At 58.5% G+C, this 23,898-nt stretch overlaps 1 protein-coding gene across 2 annotated transcripts in view; it reads right to left on the bottom strand.

Moving 5' to 3' along the window:
* The window catches only part of PHF2 (PHD finger protein 2), a 94,279-nt gene that overhangs the window by 8,825 nt on the left and 61,556 nt on the right, over positions 1-23,898 (bottom strand). Inside the window, exons 4-18 of one of the 2 annotated variants that reach the window (XM_081263244.1) lie at positions 19,598-19,758; positions 15,776-15,917; positions 12,209-12,395; positions 11,216-11,378; positions 10,081-10,168; positions 9,549-9,655; positions 8,984-9,075; positions 7,787-7,876; positions 6,882-7,250; positions 5,895-6,014; positions 5,413-5,528; positions 3,314-3,492; positions 3,132-3,202; positions 2,223-2,383; positions 1,392-1,505 (exon numbers count right to left, since the gene is read on the bottom strand). In XM_081263244.1, coding sequence (XP_081119370.1) covers positions 1,392-1,505; positions 2,223-2,383; positions 3,132-3,202; positions 3,314-3,492; positions 5,413-5,528; positions 5,895-6,014; positions 6,882-7,250; positions 7,787-7,876; positions 8,984-9,075; positions 9,549-9,655; positions 10,081-10,168; positions 11,216-11,378; positions 12,209-12,395; positions 15,776-15,917; positions 19,598-19,758 — 2,160 coding nt within the window. The remainder of the gene's footprint in view (positions 1-1,391; positions 1,506-2,222; positions 2,384-3,131; positions 3,203-3,313; positions 3,493-5,412; positions 5,529-5,894; positions 6,015-6,881; positions 7,251-7,786; positions 7,877-8,983; positions 9,076-9,548; positions 9,656-10,080; positions 10,169-11,215; positions 11,379-12,208; positions 12,396-15,775; positions 15,918-19,597; positions 19,759-23,898) is intronic. The other variant, XM_081263245.1, reaches the window with a different exon arrangement.

The raw sequence follows: 23,898 nt of genomic DNA, 5'->3' as shown, positions 1-23,898 counted from the left end.
CTTCTGCGTGGGGGAGAGAGGCTCGTGGACCTCAAGCCCCTCACGGGAGGCAGAGCACACGTGAGATGAGAGAGGCCGGGGCAGTGGAGGGCGTGTTGCCCAGACACAGGCTGAAGCACCAGGGACCTGGAGACGTCGCTGCTCAGAAGCAAGTGAGTCCCCAAGAACGGGGTCTGACAGAGGGTGGCGGAGCCATCTGGCCACGGCATGCATAAATGGCCCTGCAGCCGCCAGGCAAACCTGCGAGAGACCCGCCTTCAAGGGACGTGCGGGAGGCCCAGGCCCACAGCACTCTGAGGGTCCTTTCCCCGAGCCACCAGTCTCAACAGCCCTCCACGAGAGCTGCCTCGCAGGCCCCCACCACGGCCATGAAACATCAAGTAAAGACAACGGTGCTGAGCTCCCTGGGAGGTGCTCCCGGAGCTGCCCCTCCGCTGCCCCCCAGGGCTGCGCTGTCACGCTGCCTGGCTGCGGTGCCAAGGCCAACAGCTGCCCGTGCTCTGTCACCACTGTACCATCCTCACCGACCTCTCTGAGCAGGGACAGGCCACCAGTAGGAGCTATTTGCTCTTGAACCCTCTGCACTAGGCCCTATCCTGTCCCCGAGACACCCACCATGAGGTTCCCCAACACAGGTGGAGGGGCCCCCACTGGAGCCCGTGCAGAAGTGATCTGTCCACCCAGGCCATCTGGGCGACCCCAGAGGGTGGGGACCTCACGCCCAGCCTGTCCGTCCACAGTCACTGGTGAATTAATGAGCAAAGTTTAACCAGTCAACATGGAAAATAATACCTTAATCCTCCAATTATCATACCCGAATCCTCTCCTTTCTTCCACAGCAGTAAACACTAAGCAAACCATCCACAGAAATTAACATATTTTCCTCCAGTTCTCTTTAGCTGTTTTTTTTTTTTTCCAAACAGCTAGTACTTACAGCAGAGCAAATGGACCATCAAAAACTGACCTACACTCCAAATGGGGGACTGCAGGAGAGGAACTGCCTGCAGCAGGCTGTGGGGGCCACCTGGCCCTGGAGGCCCCCGCGGGCACGTGTGCTTGTGCATGCACGTGCAGGAGGTCACATGAGGTGTCTTCAAGGCCCATCCCCAAGAGGCACAGGGGCCGGGGCAGCTCTAGGTGCCTCCTTAGCAGATGGGCCTCCCGTCCTGGGCACAGAACCTCCCCATCTCTGTCCCCACTCTGCCCTTGAGAGTCCCCTCTGTACAGCATCCACAGCAAGGTACCTGGTGACCCAGGCCAAGGCTCCATCTGACCTCATCCTGGGTGACTTCAGTCTCACCCCAGCCCCTGGCCTTTAGTCCTCTCTGTGGAGGCCATGGGGGCTCCAGGGTGTCCCCAGGGTCAGTCACGGAGGCTCAGCCAGCACGTACCTCCTCCTGGAAGGCAAGCAGCCCCTGCCAGGCTGCGGGGAGCCCCTCGCAGGGCTGCAGCCTCCACTGGGGAGGGCCAGGCGGCCAGCCTTCGCCTCCTGGCTACAATCATCTCTGCAGTAAGGACAGAACAGAAATGACCTCATGCCAAGCAGGAAATCTGTCCCCCAAGGTGCTGTGGACCCCTCTAGTCATGCTTCACTCCCGCTGAAAGACAGGGCCTGCAGCTGGAGGGGGCGAATGTGATACTGCACGCAAACAGCCATTTATGAAACAAAACCCAGCCGACTGATTCAGCAAAATCTTCTCAATCAAGCTCTTAATTCGCCTTTCCAGAGCCCCTCCGCCATCTAAGAGCAGGCCGGGCCTTCTGCATCCACCTGCCCCAGAGCAGCCCCGAGGGCCATGCTGAGCTGTCAGTAGCTCCATCTAAGTGGTCACCTCCAGAAACCAGAGACTAAAACGCAGATCTGGGCGAGGGCCCTGCCTTCTTCAGGCCAAGGTGTGACAAGGGACCAGAGCTCACTCCAGGACAGCAGAGCCCAGCACCAGACAATACTTCAGGAACCCCCAAAGCTCTGGTTCTCAAATCAAGCAGACCGTGACCCTAGGCCTGTCTGCTACCTTGGAGCTGTGGTCAGGCAAGAGGGTTGAGCTCGCTGCGCCTCCGTTTCCCCAACTGTGTGGGTCTCTGCGCTGTCCTGAGACTAGGTACAGCCCAGTTCCTAGAGTCTCTACCCTGTGGCACGCCTCGCTGCCCGAGCCTAGGGTCTGGCCGTGCGCCCGAGGTCGGCCGCTGCCCGGATGCTGCAGGACGTGGCCGGGGCCCACCTGTTGGGGTTGTACTCGAGCGCCCCGACCTCCTCACTAGCCTGCAGCAGGTCCAGGATGCCAGCCGCCGAGCCACTCTCCTTCTTGACTTTGGCGTTGCGTCCAGGCTTGGTGTCCGTGTCAATGTGCAGAGAGCCCTCATCCGAGGAGTCGTCACTGTGCTACATGGGGACAAAGGTGCTGGTCAGTGCAGGGGCGTGGAAGGAGGGTGGGGGATCACTTTTTCCCTTCAGGGAGAAACATAAGAAAGTTCTTATAGAGCCCTCTCTTTCTAATGAACATTGCCAGGGTCTGCCCAAGGCCCCCGAACTGAGGGAGGAGCCAGCCAGACACGCGGGGCTGGCAAGGGTGCCGGGCTGTCTCCAGGACCCCAGGACCACCTACACCATTTCTACAGCAAAGGTCTCACATGAGAAAGCCCAGTGTGAGGCTGCCACGGCAGGAGGAGCAGGGCATGGGGGAGTACCTGCAGTCCCCCAGAACTCCAGGCCCTGGGCAGCAGCCTCAGCTCCAGATCAGCCCCCTGGCAAGTGGCTCCTGGGGCAGAGACCCCAGATCCTCAGAGAGGGCCTCTGCATGGTGGTCTTGGAGGTCTTCTGAGTACAAACCCCCTCCTGACCACAGTCGCCTCCCACAGACTTCCACCCCGGGGCGTCTTACTGCACCTATCTCCCCAGTGGTGGCTCTGACTGGGGCCAGGGGGGTGGCTCTTCAGGTGGCCAAGGGCTCAGGCAGGCACTTGTGCCTCCTGTGCCAATCCCACATCTGAGCCCAACCCACAGCCTCTCTGTAAGAGCACTGAGGACAGGGCAGGGCGAGGCGGAGGCCCCTGGTTGCCTCAAGCAGAGACACAAGGACCACCCCACTGAGCCTTGGGGGCCCCCGAGCTGGCCCCGGAAGGGGGCTCACCTTGTACACTGCCGACTCCAGCTTTGGCTTCGTGACAGGCGTGGGAAGAACCTCCTTCTTGTCCAACAAGACTGAAAGCAGAGCAGATGTGAGTCCTCCTGCACGGAGCTGGCCAGGTACTGACCTCTCGCACGGCCAGGATGGGCTGCCCGAGCCCCCGCCCACGCCCACGCTGCACTCACAGGACAAGTCCCTTTTCGGGGCGTTCTTCTTCCTCCTGATGGGAAACTCGTCGATCTTAAGCTCCCCGTCATCTGACACGTACTCGTACTCATCCCGCACGGGCTTGGCCTTGTCCTCCTTGAAGTTCTGCAGGGCCCCAAATACACCAGGGCTCGTCGGGGGCCTGAGGGCCTTGGAGCTAGGGGGCAGAAGGACGCAGGTCAGCAGGCTATGAGGGTCTCCCCTGGAACCCTGGTCCCAGCATCACTTGGGAGCAGTTGGTGGCAGAAGACAAGACTGCATTGTAGGAGGTCACCTGTCCATAGAGAGGAGACACTCCCCAAGCCCACGGCCACCTCCTCAATGCCCTGTAGCCTGGCGTGTGGTCCTGATACGCAGCTCGTGGGGTACAGAGAAAGTCCTTCTGAGAACAGGGCCCCCAAACACGCACGGGCCCTCTGCCAGCCTGCTAGACCATCCTGACACACACTGAATCCGGCCTTAGATGGGGAACTAGCCAAGCCTCCCGTCTTTTTCTGCAAGCTGTTTTGGAAAGATGCCTTCAGGGCCACGGGGTACGCTCCCTGGCCTAAGAAATACGGAACTCATCTCTGCTGGGGCCAGGAAGGCTGCTCCAGGCAAGACGCACCCACGTGCTCAGCCCTCGCAGCTCCAGCCTGGGCCCCGGGGCCTTAGGACTCGATCAATGGCGGGGACAGCAGGGAGAAGCAGAAATGCCTGGAACTTCAAACAGGCGCAGCTGAGTTCTAAGTGAAGGGGAGGCTGGTGCGCGGACAGTGCGTGGGGCAGCCGCTGCTTCCAGTGCTCTTGGAGAAGGGCAGCATCCAGACCCTGGCCTTAGAGCTGCACATCCAACACGCGCATGTGCACAGGGGCACGCCTAGCCAGAGTCACGCCCACCTTTCTCATCCCATCTCTAAACTCTAGGTGCAATCAAGGAACCAATCCCACTGAAAAGCCTCCCGAGACCTGCAGGCAGTGCACATCAGGGGCAAGCCCGGGGCCATCGGGTCAGGGCACCAAGACCAGACCATGCAAGCTACCACCTGCTGAGCAACTGTGGGCTCACCCAGGAAAGGACGCTGCATCTCACCAGGCTCAGCCCTGGCACCTGCCTGTTTCTTCACCACCCCGGGGGGCCTCCTCCCATCTCCTGGGTGAGGAACCTGAGATCCAACCATGTCACTCAGTGGACACTGAAAAAAAGTGACCACCACTCCCACCAGGACCTGTCTGATTCAGCAGGCAATGGAGACACCTTGGGGACATGTCTGTGCCCAGGACAGGCAGACCCTGCAGCCAGAGCCTGGAAGTCCACAGCCTGGTTCACACCACAGCACCCCTGGCTCCCATCTGAGCTCCGAGGCTGGTGCCCTCCGCCTTCTCTAGGAAGCCGTCCTGGCTCCCACGGAGGACAGGCCTCCACACCTAGGGGCCCACAAACCCTTCCCCGTGGTGCCCCTCACAGCCACGATTGCAGGTGCACTCAGGAGACTGCTGGGTTCACACTGCCCCATCCCACTGGCCACTGGGCTCCCCTGCTCACCACCTCAGTGCTTTCATGACAGCCAGGCAGTCAACTGGGGCTCCTTCCCTGCCCACTGCAGGCTCCCTCCTCCCAGCTGCCCCACGGGCCGAGCTTGCTGGAAGCAGAGGCTCAGCTTTCCTGAGGCCTGGCCCTGACCAAGGCCTGGCCCTGGCCCTGACCAAGGCGTGCCATGTGCAGAGCTGCAGTGAGCGAGGTCAGCAGCTTGGAGGCAGAAGAGCCCAGCTGAGGGTACATCGGCCAGAGGCTGTGAGTGTGTGTGTGTGTGTGGTGTGAAATGCATGTATGGTGTACGTGTGTAGTGGAGAGTGGGGTCTGTCCATGCGGGGAGCTGTGTGCACGTGCTGGGCAGGGAGTGTCCACTGGGTTTCCCCAGGTGTGACGGACGTGCTGCCGTGTGCAGGAGTGTGCCGCGGGTGCCTGTGTAGGGTGTGTGAGGCACAGGATGCCTGCACAGCATCTGCATGTGCGTGACGCGGTCCCTGTGTGGCATGTGCGGTGTGTGTGGTGCGGCCTGTGGGGTCACCCCCTGACCTGAGCCCCCTCACATACCCCAGGAGTTTCTTGTTGGAGAAAGAAAAGGAAAACTTGTCCTTGTTCCCAGCCAGGGGCGACTTCTCCAGCTTCTGCTCCTCCTCCATCTTCAGTAGGGAGTCGGGTTTGCTGTTCTGAAAGCAAGAGCGGGGCCGTTGCTGAGCCCCGGGGCGGAGGCAGAGGCACAGGCCTGGAAAGTCACTCACAGTTGGGATGGCTGGCCAGCCCCAGGCCTGCAGGGCCCTCCTGGCTCCCAGGGAGCAGCGACACACACCAGGGCACTGATGGCGAAGACAGTGAAACGCCACCCACCCAGCATGGCTCGTGGGCTCTGCATCCATGCTGCCCCCACAGCAGGTGATTCTCAGGGGGGGCGTGCGCCCTCCAGACCTGCAGAGGTGCCTCAGGGCACCGCCTGTCCGGTACCTCACCACCCTCACGCATGCAGGGAGTCATGGACCGACCTCGGCTCACACTCACACACACACACACAACCGCACCTTGTACTTCCACTTGGCCTCCGACTTGCTCTTGGTCTGCTCGCGGATCTCTAGCCGCTCCACGTCGTTCTGTGTGTGGACCATGTCCTTGTTGGGAACACTCAGGACACTCTTTGGAGCCTAGAAAGCAGGGCATTTATGACTCAGAGGCAGACGAGGAGGATGAGTAGGGCTCCCTTGGTTTACACCATTGGAGCCTGGCCCCCAAGCCCTGGCCTCCTGGCCCCCAAGCCCTGGCCTCCTGGTCCTCAAGCCCTGGCCTCCCGGCTCCACAAGGCCCCGCCTCCTGCTGCCCTCATGTGGCTCAGCCAGCCCCTCCTCCACCTATCTGTCCATCATTCATCTGTTCATCCCTCCATGGTCCACTCAACCCGCCTTCATCCATCCATCCATCCCTCTATCCATCCGTTCTTCCACGTTTATCCTGAGAAATAAACTACCAGTGTGTCCCACTGTGACCCTGGAGGAGGGCCCCCAAGAAGCCGGTGACAGCCTCCCCCTGGAGGTCATTCACCCTCAGTGGTGCCTGGTCTCAGGGTGGAGGTTCCTGAAGCCCAGACCTAAGACCCTGGAGTCAGAGTGGGTGCCCCAGCTGGGCCTGTCCCTCTCCGGGCTCCAGTGCTGTCCACGCTGCTTCTCATGGACACTTCCTCCACCCTCAGGTCTCAGCCCCAGGAACAGCTCCTCGATTCCCAGCTGGGCCACCCTCCCGGAAGCCCACCCCTCTCCCTGTGCTGCTTGGCCCTCCTGAGCGCAGCCCCTGCCCGACACCAATGGTGCCACCTCCCTCTGTGCCACTGCTGGCCGGGCACCGTCTGGGCCTGACACACAGTCCGAGTGTCAGCAGGAAGACTGCCACAACATGACCCTGGCATGCTCTGGGACACCACCTCATGGCTGCCCGCTCCCCGCACAGGCACAAGCCCCTGGGGGGCAAGGACACGGCGGCCCCAGCCGTCCCGCCGGCCCGGCACCCAGCAGGCCCACCTTGCCCTTCTTGGGCGGCTCCATCTTGGTCAGCGCCTCCTTGGTGTGGGCCTCGAGCAGGTCCAGGTTGGGGATGGTGGGCGAGGATGACTCCCGGCACTTCTTCCCTTTCTTCTTGCTTCCATCCTTGAGCTTCAGCGTTTTGGGGGGCTTCGGGGGCTTGGGGGGCTTTGGGGGCTTGGGGATTTTGGATGGCTTGGGCATCTTCACAGTCTTGGGAGTCTTTTTTTTGGACACTTTCTCCAAGAGGGACCGAGGTGGGGTGGCCTCGACGGGAGATGGGGGCTCCTCCTTCTCCCTGTCCCCGTCACAGACCTCGTCCGAGGAGGCGACAACATTCACTTCTGGTCGGACGGTCTTGGAGGCATTCTGGGATGGGAAAAGGGCAGGGTCACGCAGGTCCCTCGACCATGGCCAGGAGGGTCCCCACAGGACTCAGGAGAGGCAGAGAGAGTCCCACCCACCCCACACCACCCTACGATCTGCTCACAACACTCCATGCCAACACGTGACACACGCCCGCCCCACGCCACCCTGTGATGAGCTCCACTGTCCTGGGCCATCAAGACACTCAGCCCCCCCACATCCTGTGACGCCCTCAGCACCAGATCCTCACCCACCCGGGCTCCTCAGTCCTCCCCGAGCAGGGAGGCTGCCAGGCTCACAGGGGCGGGCATCGACAGGCTGGACACAGGGGGTTCCCCTGCTGGACGCCCCGCCACGTGGGAGCTGCGAGGCCCCATCCACCTCTCACTCCCTGTGCGCCACCACCAGAGCCCAGCCCAGCTCCAGGCCTGGGAGTGGACCCTCAGGCAGGTGAGCCACCTGGAGGGGCAGCTCTGGTCAAGCTGGCTCACAGGCCCGGAGGACGGGTCAGCCCACCCTCATCCCAGGGGTGTCCTCACCTCACTGAGCCGGATCTCTCTGGCCAGGTCCTTGATGAGCTGGGAGGGCCTGATGTGCTCGGGGAGCTCATCCTCATGCTCTGCCAGGGCCTGCGGGACCCGGGTCAGCACCAGCTCTGCCATCTGTGGCTCCGCACCCCCTGCCCCGTCCCTCCAATCTATTCCCCTCCTTCCCACCCAGACAGGACCCGGGCCACCCAACTGTCCTGGGGTAAGAGGCGGCCATGGAGCACTGGGTCCTGGAACCTGCCTGCGCACCCCACTCCAGAGGCGATGCACAGCGCTAGGACCCCACCTGAGGCTCCCGCGAGCAGCCTGTGGGGCATTTGTGGACCTAAGCCTTCTACCTGGCCAAGCAGCTGGGGTGAGGTGCAGGGGCCCCCGGACTACCCCAGTCATAAGGCCCGAAAGAGATGGTGGCCACAGGAGGACACCAGCTGCGCTCTCCCCACTTGCCTCACCCATGAGCAAGTGAGCTGCACTGAGCTCCCTGAGTGGACTCCACCTTGTGAAAGTCCCTGTGGACTTGCTGGCAACCCCAGCCCTGGGAGGCAGCCCTCCTCCCTCAGGCTGCAGATGGCCAGGTAGCTCTGCACAAGGACAGCCCCAGGAGGAGACAAGGTTCCAAGGGTGCCCAAGGCTGAGCCAGACCCGCACCCTCTCTCTGTAGCCACAACCCAGGCAAAGAGAATGCAAACGGGAAGCGGGGTCCTCTGGGCCCTGTTTGAGAAACAGCATCCACTGCTCCAGGGGGCCAGCACCAGGGGGCATGGGGAAGGCACAGCCGGTGCAGAGCCGAGGCCACTGCAAGTTGGCTGGGTGCCTGCACCAGGTAGTGTGGCTCCTAAGTAGGAGGACCCAACCGTGTCCCTAGCACTCCCTGTCCAGATCCAGATGCCTGGTCATTGGGCCAGCTGCTCCCAGGTCCTCCTGTCCTCTCCAGGTTCATGGTGCTGTCCCCACCATAGCCCCAGATGGGGGGGGGGAGCACTCTCAATCTACCTATGTCTTACCCCTTCAGGAGTCCCAGATGGTTCCATCAGTGGGCAGGAGACAGCTGTCTGTGAGTGATGTAAAAGTACTCCCTGGGCCAGATTGGGCCACCCACCTGTCACCCACTGAGTAGGACATCCTTGGGTGTTGCCCCTGCCTGTCACCCACTCCCCTGTCCAAGAACACAAGTGACCTGCTACCTACCTGCTTCTTTGTCCATGACCTGAAAGCACCATTGAGAATTTTAGCTCCTTGGACTAAATGAGGGGGCAGCTGTTTCCCAGACTTGTGAGAACCTGGAGAGGAGACAGCTCATTAGCTTGGGTGGGCACCCAGCCCAGCAGCAGGCTGGAGGGCGCCCAGGGCCCTGCCTCCCAGAGGCCTCCTCCCACAGCCACCTGCCCAACTGCCAACGGTTCCTCTTGGAACCTGGGGCGCCCACCCACCTGGTGGCCTGCCCTGCAAGGGGAAGGGTCGGCCCTCCACCAGCCTCCTGCTACCTTACCCGCGGCTCGCCCACCAGGCTCCTGAAACAGGCCAGCTGGCTTGCCCTCTCCACCCAGTATCCCAGCCCTGCCCCAGCAAAGGACTGTGGGAGTGCCAGGAGATAGGCCATGGGTTGTCCCCACGGTCCTGCACCAAGCAGCCCCAAGCGCCTTCTTATTCCCAAGGGGCTATGATCAAGCTACACAAAAGCAGTACCCAGACCAGGTCTGTCCACCCCACAGCCAAAGGCACGGCTCAGTGCCTGCCCTGGGACAGCCGGTACCTTTGAAAGCCTCCAGCAGGTGCTTCCCCATGTACCAGCAGGCAGTTTCAAAGTTGGGAAACTGAGTCAGGCTGCCCAGTTTCAACCTCCTTTCCACCTCATATGCCCTGGAAGCCACAGCAAAAAAACATTTAGTGCAAGGAATAACAAGTCGCCACGCTAGAGGGCGAATACAGGCCACGGCCACGCTACCCAAGCCACGCCACAGCCACGAGGACCCAGAGGAACACACGGGGAGGACCGACCACATCAGGAGGATGCAGTGGGCTGCAGCTCCCGGGACCTCAGCCAAAGCCCAGGAGAGGTGGCAACAGCTTTTAATGACCTCAAACCATCACTAGCCTGCCCAGCCCCGGCCCCTCAGGGACTGTGAGACCATGGAGCTCGCGTGCCCTCCCGCCAGCCCAGCAAGGCCAACAGTGGTGCCCAGAACCAACCACAGGTTGGGCCCAGCCGGCTCAGGCCACGATGTCCGTCACACCAACCCAGCCGGGGGAACCCCGCCGCGGGCAGATGGCACTGCTGGCACTACCTCATCTGCATCTCCACACTCAGGCTGTGGAGAAAGTGTCCCGCGAAGGCCAGGCAGTCCACAGGGGTGAGCGTGGCGTAAATCCAGCCTGCGAGAGACAGACGGGCTCCACCTTGCTCCGTGCACTCAGCAGCTGCCTGTCCAGGCTGCAGACCGGTGCTGGCCTCCCCGGCCCAGGTCTTATCAGCCCATCCTGGCTGCTTACCCCCTCTGAGGGGACTGGGGACAGAACGTGACTAAGCTAGCCCGGGCGGCTGGATCGAGCCTTATACCACACGGATCATGAGCTAGGTCCCAGGCCTCCATATGCAGGGGCAGGAGAAACCTGCTGAGAGCTGGCACTGGTCCCCAGGTTATCCTTGGGGATGGAGCCAGGGCCAAACCCCGGGAAATCCGCAGCTCTTCCTAAAATAACTGTGGCTGTGAGGAAGATGGGGAGGGAAAGAGGGGCCCTGGAGAGTACAAAGATTTAGAGGCTTGGAAACCAGTCAAACTCAGAGGACATCTGGATCCTGAATTTAAATGGAAAAAGAAATATCACCATTAGAAAATCTGAGCACTCTGGCTACTTGATGATACCGTGACCTTGTGATTAATTGTTCACTTTTAAAGACAGGATACCAGGATTATAACTGTGTTACCTTAAAGGGAATGAAGGCTTTCAGATAGCAGACTACTTATGGGTGAGACCATGGAGCTAAAAGGTCTGAAATTTACCCTCACAGAAGAATCTGGGGGACACTCAGCTGCTCGGGACCTGCTTTCTCCTGCGCTCGGTCAACACATCCCTTAACAGACATCCAAGTCGGCAGCTACCTGCCCTCCTTCCTCAGCACTGGTCTCGGTGTCTTTGATATGTGGCTGCTTCTGCCATCTTGGGGTCTCTGAGCCAGGTCTCCCAGGCTGGTGGCTCAGCCACAGGGAGTCGAGCCCCACAGCCCAGAGGCAGTCCCAGTGTTGACCAAACGGGATTGGCACCCAGGCCTCCAGCTACCGCAGAGCCTGCTGCTGTTCCTCTCTAAGGACTGGGTGGAACAGGCAGCCAGTGGCTGGGACACAGCACAGGGGACAGAGCAGGGACCAGGAGAAGGGCTCGCAAGCCCAAGCCCCGCATTCCCGGAGCCAGCGAGCTCACCTGAGGGGATGAAGAGAGTCTGGCCCTGCTTGACGGTGCACCGGTAGCACTTGTCCACCTGGTCGGCAAAGAACATCTCGCTGTGGTTGGAGGCCGACCGCCAGCGCTCGTACAGGGAGATGTTGGCCGAGGCCGGCCTGATGAGATAGAAGATCTTCTCCCCCTGTCAAGAGAGCCCGTTGGCAGACCCACAATACCAGGGGCACGGGGGCAGCTCCCACCCAGGGCTGAGGATGCTGTGGGGCGGGCAGAGCCTCCCTGGTGTTGGGGACACTGAAACCCAGGGTGGCAGAGCCCCTGGGGAGACACAGGGACACAGCCCCTGGTGCTGGAGACGACACAACACGGGGGAGCAGTGTCTGCCCAGTGCTGGGGACACTGGGGGACCGGGCAGCAAAGATGTCCTGGTGCTGCTGGAGGACCTGTGACGAGTCCTGACTTGGAAAGCACCCTGACAGGCACGTCATTCCTACCTGCAGGACAGCCACCAGGCAGGGCTCTGCACAGAGCAGTCAGACCCGAGACGTTGTGTACTGGGTCAAAGATGGGCCAGAGGATGCTGTGGCAACTGGCTCAAGGCCATCACCCCCAACCCAAGCCCCGGGGGGTCTGGAGAAACTAAGCTTAGGGACTCGGCTGTCACTGGCATCTGGCTTTTCTCCTGGCTTCCCCCAGTGGGAGGCTCCTGCTGGGCTGGCTGCCACGGGAGTCCGGGCTGTGGCTAATTCCCTTCCGGGACGGCTCCCCAACTCCTCTACCTTCTCTGCACACGGGACCCCCGGGGGTCTCACCCAACTGTCAGTGAGCCTCGGTCCCATAGGAAGAGGAGACACAAGCATGTCACAGGTCTCAGTGCACCCCTGCCCCTCTACCCAGATATGTCTCCACAGCCTCCTGTCCCAGGCCTGATAGTCCAGGGTCCCTCTTGGGAGGTAACTTCTGGGGGAACTGCATGGACCAGGTGTGCCCTGAGTGGGGTGGGGCGGGGCTCACCTTGAGCACGTGGTACCAGGCAGAGGCTCCCCCAGAGTCGATGTGGAAGTCTGTGTAGCTGTCCTTCACACAGATCAGGCAGTACTTGGTCACTTTGGGCTTGGCCAGCAGAGCGTCATCAGGCCAATAGTTTTCTACCCAAGACAGTTTCTTCACAATGTCAGGCGGCTCCACGAAGCTGGACATTCTGGGGGCAGGAAAGGCGAGTCAGTGGGGATGGGAACCAGTGCTTCCGTTTTGTTTTAAACTTGGGGCGGGCAAGGAGCATGTCACCCACTGTTTCACAGCCCATGGGCCACGTGGCATGGCTCCCATTTCACAGACAGGCAAACTGAAGATGGCAGACGGTGAATTGAGCCCACTGGCTGTGGCCACGCAGGCCAAGACTGCTGTTCTCCACATGCAGCAGAGAGGGAGAAGAAGGCCTGGGAACCCACCACCCCAGGAGGAGAACCCCTTCCCAGGGGGACTGGAAAGCCGGCCACCACTCCACGTCAGCCCACATCCATGTTCCTAAAAGGGCCTGAGGGTCCAGGTTTCTCACCAGCAACCCTCCCTGCACACCAGGGCACAGTCGGATCCCGCTTACTCATACCCACGGGGTGTGGGGGAAGGTGAAGAGAGCCGTGATTCCATTGAATGTCAATGTCCTGCATAAACTGCATAATACTGCATCAAAATGTCAAGGCCAGCAGCAACTGGGTGGTGACATTTTGGCCACCCTGGAGAACCAGATCTTGGAGCTTTTTACTGCCTCAGGCCATACAGGTTCTCCTGTTCCCTTTGCTCCATCTGAAGCTCCTTCCCAGCGACCCCCCCCTCCCCGCATCCCCATCTGCACCTCGGTGTGAAGCCGCGCGCACTCTGATGACATCCTCTTTAAACAAAGGCTGGACTTTCCCACACCACAAGTCGCACTCAGTCATCCCGCACAGTCTCCATTCCCAGCCTCCTCCCACTTCCTCAATGTGGTCGGTCCAGATGTCCGCCCTGGTGACCACCCCCCCATGGGAGAGTGGCATACAACATGCTTGACTGGCCCTGGTGGCCTCTCTACTGGTCTGGACTATGCACGACTGCTCCCACGACCACCTCTTGGTGATAGTGTGACTCCGTGGAGCCCAGGCCTGCCTGCTGGAAGCCACCAACTCCAGCTCCACACAGGAAGCCGGCTGGAATTAGACCTGGACCCCTAAGGTCACTGGCTCTCGGGCCCCCTCTCTCCCCCTCAGTGCTCCCTGACCTCCATGTGTGACTCTTCTAAGCAGATGCTCTAGCCCCAGGACCGAGAAGAAATAAAATATTTTTATCTGTGTTTCTCCTGATCAGTGGAAGGGAGTTCTCTTTTTTCTTTTTCTTTTCTTGAGCCCAGGGGCATTTTACCACTGAGCCACATCCCGTGGCTTAGGGTCTCACTTTTGCGGAGGCTGGCTTTGAACTCACGATCCTCCTGCCTCAGTCTCCTGAGTTTCTGGGATTACGGGCGTGTACCATCGCACCCAGCAAGTTCTCTATCTTAAAGACCCTAAATCAAAACAGTGTCACAATCCCAAGCCTGGTCCTGCCACCCTGACCTCAACAGGTCCAGCCACAGACCCTCACCCTTAAATCTCCAGCCACCTTCTCACAACCACCCCCCATGAGAGTTCTCAGGCCCCCAGTCCATGCCCTGAGCTACTGCTGCACTCAGGAGCGGGTCCCTGGCCTGTAAGAGGGTCCCCTGCCCCCAGTGAAAGGCGCTGCCTGCAGGAAAGGGTCCCTGCTTCGGCAACCTGGGTCTTCCTCATCGGGATCTGGCCTGGCCTTTTGCACAGGGCACAGTGAAAGTGCCGGCTGACTCCACGTCCTGACACAGCCCGGAAGTCCTCTCTTTGGCTTGGCCCCTCGGTATCCAGTCGGCCCTTCCTCTGAGCTGGAGAGGATCCCAGCCTCCTGCGGGCCCCCGAGGCTGCTGTGGTGTGAGGCCTGCGCTTAGAGGACAGGCAGCTGGCCCACGGCTCTCAACCCACTGCACCATGGGCATCTGGAGGGGTGGTGCACACTGGTCACCGCAGGCCCTGAGGGCTGCCCCAGATGCCCGTGGGCTTGGGCCTCATCTTGGTGGCCTGGCCAACCTCTGGAGGATGACCGGCCAGCCAGACATGGCACACTCCTGCCCTCCCTGTCTTGCCGCGGCCCTGGCCCACACCAGGAGAACACTCAGGTGCACGAGTGCTCGATAAGAGCCTCAGACTGTGTCTGGGGACACAGGTGGCAAAACACATCCCTGAGAGGCCCAAGGAGAAGCTCCAAGCCAAAGCACCATCTAATTCTGTCTGTCACCAGGTGTCTCTGGGGAAGGACCCCAAGAGCAGGGCAGCAAATGAAGCTGCTGGAGAAATGACTCAGTGTGTCCCAGGGACCAGCGCAACACACGGCTCGGAGTGCAGCCTTGGGAAGAGTCTCGTGCACATACAGGCAGCTGCCCTCTCTGTGACCAAAGGCCATCCCTTTGTGCCTTTGCTGTCAGGAAGCTCAAACCAAACCCAGTGTCCAGTCCCCTTCCTTCTGTGGCCCTGGGCCCAGCCTGTAATCTTCCTTGGTGTGGTTTTCTTTGATTTTTCCCCACGACCTATATGCACATGGGTCACCTCAGGAGCTTTTTGGAAGCAGACATGGTGGGAATGATGCAAGAACAAAACCCCTCCACGCCACTCCTGCCCATGGTGACGGGTGTTCCAGGTCTTTCCCCAGGGGCCAGCTGGAGGGCAGTGGAACTGAGGGTCGGGGGTGGGCAGGGCAGGCTCTGACCACGGCCAAGTACACAGTCCTGGAGGCGAGCAGGGTCCTGAGGAGAGGACGGAGGCCCGTGTGACCCGCGGATAGAGACGCTGCCAGCTTAGTGGCTGTGGGATGGGGACTGCGTGGCCCGAGGACTGCGTGCAGCTCCTGCCCAGCAAGCAGGCCCTGGGTTCCAGCCCCAGCATCACCAACAAAACCAAAACCACCATCTGGAACTCTGGAACCATGGGACGAGGTCCACAGGGCCACCCATGTGGGGGCTCACCACCTAAGCAGTGAGGGGGGCCAGGCTGGGGGAAACAGGGCAGGCGGGCGCAGGGTAGGTGGGCAGTGGGACTTCCTGTGAATGCAAGTGTCTGCGTATGTGTTTGAGGGTGTAAGTGTGCCAGGGATGCGTAGTCGGTGTGTCAATGGGTGAGTGTGACAGTGATTCAGCATCTCAGTGACATATGGGTAGATGTGTGGTGAGCGTGCCTGTGGTTGTATGTGAGAGTGTCATGAGTGTGTTGGTGAGTGCGTCATACATTGGCGTGTCAGGAGTGTGTCACTGTGTTCATCCTGGAAGAGACCACTCCACACCTCACCAAGGGTCCCTGGCCGGGGACGGGCCTCCTGTGGTTGCTCTCTTATCCACACTATTCATACTTCCATACTTGAAAAGAGAAACAGGAAGAACCAGCGTGTGCCGCGGCCAGCACGTCACACTCCCGTGATGTTTGCCCTGTAGCAGGGGTCGGTCCCCAAGCCAGGCCCCTCTAGCCCCCACTTCCAGGGTGGCTCGGTCACCTGGTATCGGAGAACTCGAGGTTGGTGACGTTGAGGACCCGCTTGCGGTTGGTGCTGTAGTAATAGTCCACGAACTCCTTCAGCTTCATCTTGCAGTCCTTCTGCTTAGTGACGTCTGTCACGTCCACGCTCCGCTCTGGCCCTGGGAAGCCGCAGGAGGACATGAGAACACCAAGGAAGTGATGTGGCTTCCCTTGAACCCAGGGTGGACACACACCCTCAGTGCCTCGTATGTGGCGTGGGTGGGCCTGGCCCTGAGGCTCTGGGTGCTGAACTCTCCTGCCTGCCATTCCCCTGGATTCAAAGTGCCCAGTGTTCCCTTCCCCCATCACAGGACCCAGAGACGCTGTGAGGTGGTGAGCGTCGGGCCTCAGGCAGGGCAGCCGGGTCCCCTGGTGAGCATGCAGATGCTGAGTCAACTGGCATCTCAGACCGACAGTGCGTTTCAGTGTAAGCACACCCTGAACGCCACCCGGGACACGTTAGTTCTGGACTTTAAGGACTATGAAGTCAAAACCCTTCAATTTGAGGGCCATGCCATGGTTTGGATAAGTGTCCCCCAAGGCCCATGAGGCTTTGTCCTCAGCCTGTGGTGCCACTGGGAGATGGCAGAACCTCTAAAAGGAGGAGCCTTGTGGGAGGTCCTTAGGTCATGCCCTGGAAGAGGACTGTGGGATTCTTGTCCTTCTTTCTTCCTCTTTTCCTGGCTCGTGACATAGCAGCTTGTTCTACCCACTGTGACCTGGCACACTCATCAGAGATCCAAAGCTATGGAACCAAACCAAAATAAACTGTTAGGGGTTAGATGTGGTGTCCCCAAAAGCTCATGTGAGAGACAACACAAGAAGGTTCAGAGGAAAAACGATTGGGTTGTAAGAATCTTAACCTGATAGGGATTAACTGAATGGTAACTGAAGTGGTGGGGTGTGGGCTGGAGGAGGTGGGAATTGGGGGGTGGCTGGAGGAGGTGGGAATTGGGGTGCGGCTGGAGGAGGTGGGAATTGGGGGGTGGCTGGAGGAGGTGGGAATTGGGGGGTGGCTGGAGGAGGTGGGAATTGGGGGGTGGCTTTGGGGATATATTTGCATCTGCCAGTGGAGTTTCTCTCTCTGCTTTCTGATCACCATGAAAGCCACTCCCATCTGCCACACTCTTCCGCCATGCTGTTCCTGCCTCACCCGGAGCCCTGAGGAATGGAGCCAGCTGTTTATGGATTGAGACCTCTGAAACTGTGGGTCCTCAAATAAACTCTTCCTCCTCTACAGTTGTGCAGGCAAGGTCATTTAGTCACAGCCGCCAAAAAGCTGACTAAAACATAAACCTTTTTCCTTTTTAAGTTATTGCTCAGGCATTTTGTTCTAGTGACAGACAGCCGACTAAGATAGGTACTTCACTATTCTAAAAATCAATCAATTGAAAAATTAGGGGAAAAACATTGATCCTGCCTTTTCTGAGGTTGTGATGGAGTTTCCATCTTTTAAAGGTTCCACCATCTCCCAACAGTGCCACAGGCTGGGGACCAAGTCTTTAATACATGAGCCTTTGGGGGACATTGATATAAACCATAGCAGTGCTCCCGGAGTGCAGGATTCCTGACTTTCTGATTTCTAAAGTGTAGCTGTGTGCCATGTCTTCTCCAGGATTACCAGATAACTGAAGAGGAAAAGTTCTTTATGGAAGATCCATGATCAAGAGAAGGAGGAGAACAGAAGGAACTGGCAAGCTGGCCCCTTGCCAGGGTGCAGCGGATAGTTGGAAGCCAGCTGAAGGCCACTGGGGGGACCTCCAGGGTAGCATCACCAGGTGTACGGCAGGTTACAGGTGTCCTCACAGATGGGGGCACACCCATCCAGAAGGAGATGTGCCCAGCCTGAGCTCCATCTCCACAGGACCCTGAACCTGAGTTGACAGGAAGCACCAAGGACAGAGAGACCCAGTGAGCCACGCCACAGGGACACTGGCCACCAACTCCCAGATGTGAGAAGTTCTGCTGACCCACAGTCCCTTTCTCCAACAAACCCAAACCATGGGAGCAGGTGGGAGCTGTCAGAGAGGAGAAGAGACTTCGAGGACACAAAAATGCAAGGCACCGTGTGGATGTGGTCTGAATTTGGATGCCAACAGCCACACGGAAGGAGGCTCTTTGGAGGGAACCGGGGAGAACTAACCTGGGTCTTCAATACTCTGGAGGAACTGTCATTAGCACTACGGAGTGTGAGGACGAAATTGTGATTACACATTTTTAAAAACCTGTTACAGCTACGCACTGAAGTTTTTATGGGCAAAAAGATGTATGTGGAGATTTGCTTTAAAACCCTCCAGTGGTGAGGAGAGTGGGGTTGGCAGAAAATCAACAGAAAGCTGGGGGCTTGTGGCCAGTGCCAGGTGCACAGGGCTCGCTGTCACTTTGGATGTGTTTTTAAAAAATCCCACAATTTTTTGTTTTAAATTAAGGGGAACAAGAAAGACTGTAGGAAGCAATAAATACCACTAAGGACCAGTTCTTCCTGCCTCCGCAGGGACACCCATGGAGGGGCCAGGGCCCTTGTGGGTCCCCACTTCTCAGGGCTGCCAGCAGGATGAAACCTGCTCCTACGTGGGAGGAGCCCGGACAGGGCCCGGTGCTGGGCAGTGCGCACTGGAGACTGGCGCTCCCACTGCGCTCCATGCCCAGCAGGACAGCCAGGCCTGGTGTTAGAAAGAGGAAGGCAGCCCTGACAGGCAGACTGGCCTCCTGTGCCTCGTAGGACAAATGCGCCCAGAGACGGCCAAGACGAGGCCACTCTCCAGCATGGCGGAGCCAGGCGGCTGTGAACTGCCAATGTCCCTGTCTACGCATGGCTGCGAACACAGTGGCCCAGTGGCCCGCCGCCTGCCCTCCCTCTTGAGGAGGACTGCACAGAATAAGCCTCTTCCACAGAGCCCAACACCGCCAACCGGCAGCCAGGGAGGAGGCCTCCCTGACCCCTCTCCGAGACTCCCCAGCGGTCCCCTCGGGGCATGTTCTTCTCCCTGCGTGAATCTGAGGGCCCATCCTGGGAAGCCCCAGTGTGCACATGTGGCCCCTGTCCACTGCCAAAATGGAACGTGGCAGCGTCCTGCGGGGTGCTTCTGTGTGTCTGGTGGCTTTCACAGATGATCTCGCTTTAACCCCCAACACCCCTGACCATGGGCTTCACAGACGTCAAGGTCAGAGCGAAGGGGCTGCTGGGCTGCAGGGCCTCGCCCACACCCACACCCTTTCCCATGCTGGGTGCTGTGTTTCCAGGATTTCTCCTCCTTCCCCACCAGCCATTCCCAGGACCCCCTCCCATGAACACCTGAGTCCAGCAACCGAGGAGCCCAACCTGCCAGAGTTACCCCAGGGGTGCTGCCTCATGTCTGCCACACAGACACCCTCCTCCACCTGCACGTGCCCTGACAGAGTGTCACAAGCTGCAGCTCTCTACGGACACGCCAGGCAGCTGCCACCAGCGTCAGCAGAAACTAGCAGAACCCAGGAGAGGTAGGTGGCCCTGGCACTGGGGAAGCAGATCATGGCGTAGGGAAAGCAGGCCTGGACCCAGCTGGCAGCCAGGGCAGGGGAGGGACCCACGTTCCCACCACCTGATACCTAGCCATAGTGGAATTCAAGACTGGGAGAATCAGGGGGCCCCGGACCAGCCCCATTTTGTAGCCAGGGTCATGCGGAAGGAAATGGGCCTGCCAGGCTCCGATGTCCAGGATGTGGCCACAGTGCTGGGGAGGTCTGCCCCGGGCAGTGGCTGACCCCCAATGCCTCACAACTTCAGACCCCCATGAGATGGGAAGGGGACAGCACTTACCCACGTAGTTCTCCACGTCACTGACATAGAACGTGGGGGCGGGGACAGCCAGGCCCAGCCCATCTTTCTTAGGGACAAGGATGGGTTCAGTGAAGCCACGTTCCTCCATGTAACCCAGGGTGAGCTGGCTGCCGGGCACGCGGGACACCACATCTTCAGCACTGCGGGGGAGGGCAGGTCAGGGGTCCTGTCACAGCTGCCGGCGCCAGACAGGTCTGGACAGGGCCCCGGGGCCAAGCACCTTCTGGCCAGGAGCCCCCCAGGCCACTGAAGGAGGCTGGCCCACAGCACCTCCCTGGGGCCACCAGCGCAGTCACAGGCAGACATGGTGCCAGCTCTCGTACCCCATCATTGAGATCAGGGCCCATGGTGACAGGGGACACTGACACTGCCACACCCCTGCAGACCACTGCCCATCCCATCATCCCCACAGCCTGGCGGGCAGCCCCTCTGACTGCCCAGCCCCAGCCCAAAGGGTGAGGACAGAGCAGGTTCTCCCACGGCCTCTGGGTGGGCTGGGCCAGGAGGCCCCAACAGGATGAGCCACACAGGAGCAGTGTCCAGGGAGACCCCCACCAGTAGGACTCAGTGAGCCCAGGCCTGAAGCCCATTCCCACCTCCCACCATAGCCCTGGGACACGGCGGGATGACACCATGCTTTGGGACCACCACCTCTTCGCCCTGGGTTGGGATCCCTCACCAGAGCTGGCAGCTGCCCGGCGCGGCCACTCGGAAGGCCCTCGCAGCCTCTCCCTCACCCGCCTTGGGACCTGGTCTCCCCATCACCTTGACAGGGCTTGCCCAGCTCCAGGCAGCCGGACTCCACCCAGCTAAAATAGTGGCCACCAGGGTCAGTGCTGACAAGGGAAGGAGCCACCAAAACGGTGGACAGAGTCCATGACCCCAGAAGGGACCCAGGAGAGGCTCCATGGCTGGGAGGGCCTTGAACAAAGCCCCACAGGGAGGCGGCTGTAAAAATCAGGCCTCTTCCACCTCCCACACTGCCCAGCCCCGTCTGCCCCACACTTCCGCCCCAGAAAAGGTGGCCAGGCCAGGACCAGGCATCCACCAGGAAGGCCACTGTGACCTTCACAAGGGTATCCAATCCTGGCCTGCCCCCTACTGGACACTGCTGCCACCACAAGGCCAGAGGCATGAGGAGATCCACAGGCAGAGGGGTCCAGTGACAGTCTCAGAGCCTGGACAGGTCCTGACAACCTTCCAGGGGAAGCGGGAGTCCAAAGAGAAGGTGGGTTCCTCGGCCACCACACAGTGGACGCCTTCCCCGCCCCACCCCGGTGTGTGGGTACTGTCCTGGGTCCAGGCTGTGCTGGAGGAGCCCCTGCCGGGAGATCCTGAGAACAGGCTCCATCAGAGAAGGGGCCTAAGGAGTGGGGACAGAAGTTGCGTCACCAAGGCCTCAGGGCGTAGAGCAGAGGGCAGGTGTGAGGAAGGACAGGGGGCTGGGGACTGGAGGGCCCGTCCACCTGGCCAGGGCTCGTGTTGCAGGCACAGAGCCTGGACAAGTTTCAGCAGGGTGGTGACAGCCTGCGGTTCTGTCCACTGCTGGGGGGACAGGGGACTACAGCAGAACCAAGACAGGAGCAGGAGGAGGCTCAGGACCTCGGCGGGCGCCTGGATAGTGAGCAGGCGGGAACGAGGGGGCTCAGGAGATGCCAACACCCACTGCTCCATCACACGGGGGTGAGGGAAGAGGGCGCGGCCAAGGTGGGTGGCAGGGGACTGGTGTGAGAGGAGGGACCACGGAGAAGGGGCCGGAGTGGGGAGCAAGGAGCAGACCTTGCTGAGCTGGGGACATGTTTGGTCTGAGGTGTGTGATTCTGCAGTGGAAACACAGGTCAAGAGCTCAGGACAGCTAGAAGACGGAGACAGGAGTGGAGCCTCAGGACGGGGCCAGGATCAGAGCCCCTGGCAGGTGATGCCACAGGGAGGGGAGTCTGCAGGAGAGAAAGCAGGTGGGGGAGGAAGACTCAAGAAAGCACAGGACTCCCGTGAGAAGAGGGCAGCAGCCTCCAGTGTTGCAGGGTTGGTTGGTTGGTTTGTCTGGGTACTGGGGATTGATCCCAGGGGTGCTTAACCGCTGAGTTACATCTGCAGCCTTTTTAATTTTTTGAGACGAGGTCTTGCTAAATTGTTTGGGGCCTCACTAAGTTGCAGAGGCTGGCTTTGAACTTGCGATCCTCCTGCCTCAGCCTCCCAAGTCACTGGAATTATAGGTGTGTGCCACTGCTCCTGGCCGAGTTTTGCCCAGAAGTCAGTTAAGATCAGGATGGAAGAGGGCCCACTGGCTGGACCACATGGTAACAGTGCTAAAGATAAACCAGCAGGAGTAAGAGGAAGGTGAGAAAGAAGAAAATGTACGGAGACTGCTGTGGGGTGGCTGGGGAACACCAAGGTCACTCAAGGAAGCTTTGGAAGCCAAGAGAAATTTCTCCTCTACAGGGTCATACGTGGAAAGCTGCCCTTGATAATCTCAACCTCTTTCATCCCTGGGGAGAATTCCAAATTCACATTAATCCACAGAGCAGGAAGCCCAAATGGGATCTGGAGCTATGAAGTTCACGGGGCCACAGTAAAAGGCACTTACAAAACCAAGTAGCAGCTTGGGACATGCCAGCCACCCTGGAAAACCACCCCTCTGAAGAACCAAGCCCCACAGAAGCAAGTGAACACCAGGAGGGAGTCCACAGAGACACCAGGCAAGAGGAAATCCCAGGAGCTGAGGGAAACAGAACGGCTGAAAAAGAAATTTTAAAACCTATCCAACACCTTACAAGTCAGAAAACAAAAGGATCCGGTAAAGAACAGGGAGTGTGAAAAAAGAACAGAAAAGGACACTGAAAAGGAACTTCATAGAAATTCTAAAAATAGAAATTTGACTGAAATTTTCCAAACCCAATGGATGCATTCAATGGCAACTTGCTGAACAGAAGAAAGTGAATTTGAAGAAAGATTTGAAAAATGACAAAGGTCATGCTGAAGAAATGCTATTGAAAGGGAAAATAGAATACAGAATTCAGACATGACTTCTCAGATTAAAAATGTGTACAGAGTTCCAATCAGGAAAAACAAACAAACAAAAAAACGCATACACAGAGTTATCAGCATCCACTATGGTACATCAAAGACCAGACTATCTTCAGTGTTTTCAAAGGAGCGGGGAAATACCACATTATTTATCAGGAAAAACAAAAAGCCCAGCAACAAGACTGACAGCAGACATCATGAGCAACATGAGATGTCAAAAGATAATAAAATAGTATCTTCAAGGAGTAAAAGGAAAATAACTTTAACTCTAGAACTAGAGATCAATTTCAGGATATTAGAATCATTCAAGAATAAGGATGAAATGAAAACAAAAAGAGTATATTTTTCATAGGCTTTTGCTAAAAGAACTAGTAAAGGCTATTATTCAACAAGAGGGAAATCAAAACTAGAAGGAAGGAGTAGGATTCAAGAAACAATGGAGCCAGGCATTAGGAGCATCTTAGGAGGATCACAAGTTTGAGGCCAGCTTGAGCAACCTTGTGAGAACTTTTCTCAAAAGAAAAATGAAAGGGTGGGCACATAGTTTAGTGGTAGAGTGTCCCTGGGTTCAATCCCCAGTGCTTCCGAGAGAGAGAGAGAGAGAGAGAGAGAGAGAGAGAGACAGACAGACCAAGAGATAGAGAGACAGAGGAGAGAGAGAGAGAAAAAGAAAATTAAAAAAAAGAAGAAGAAAGAAAAAACAAATGATGGAATGTTGATCTGCAGTCCATTCAATTCCTACCAAAACATGGAATGCTGAACGGAATGCAAGGCACCCACAGGACACCTCGCAACTTCTAAATTCACTTCAAAGCTTATGACAATCCAGACCATATAGCCCAAGCGTACGCAGAGACATGCAGAGCCACGGAACACAACAGAGAGTCCAGAGGTCCACCCTCACATCCATGGTTAAGTGCTTTTCAACCACAGTGCCCAGACAGACCAATGGGGAAAGGGCAGCCTTCTCAGTGAGAGGTGCTGGGACCCTGGAGATCTACATGCTAAAGAACGGCAGAGCCCCCACCTCACAACATACACAAATTAAAGCAAAATGAGTCAAAGACCTAAATAAAAAGCTCAGACTACAAAAACTGTAGAAGACCAAAGCCTAAATGCTCAAGATCTTATATTAGGTGATGCTTTCACAGAAGTGGCACCAAAAGCACAAACAATAGAAAAGTTGGACTTCAGGGCTGGGGATGTGGCTCAAGCGGTAGCGCGCTCGCCTGGCATGCGTGCGGCCCGGGTTC

This window comes from Spermophilus citellus (genome assembly GCF_964194105.1).
Source record: "Spermophilus citellus genome assembly, chromosome: 12".
NCBI classification, from domain to species: Eukaryota; Metazoa; Chordata; class Mammalia; order Rodentia; family Sciuridae; genus Spermophilus; species Spermophilus citellus.
This window is presented reverse-complemented; position numbering and strand designations above follow the sequence as displayed.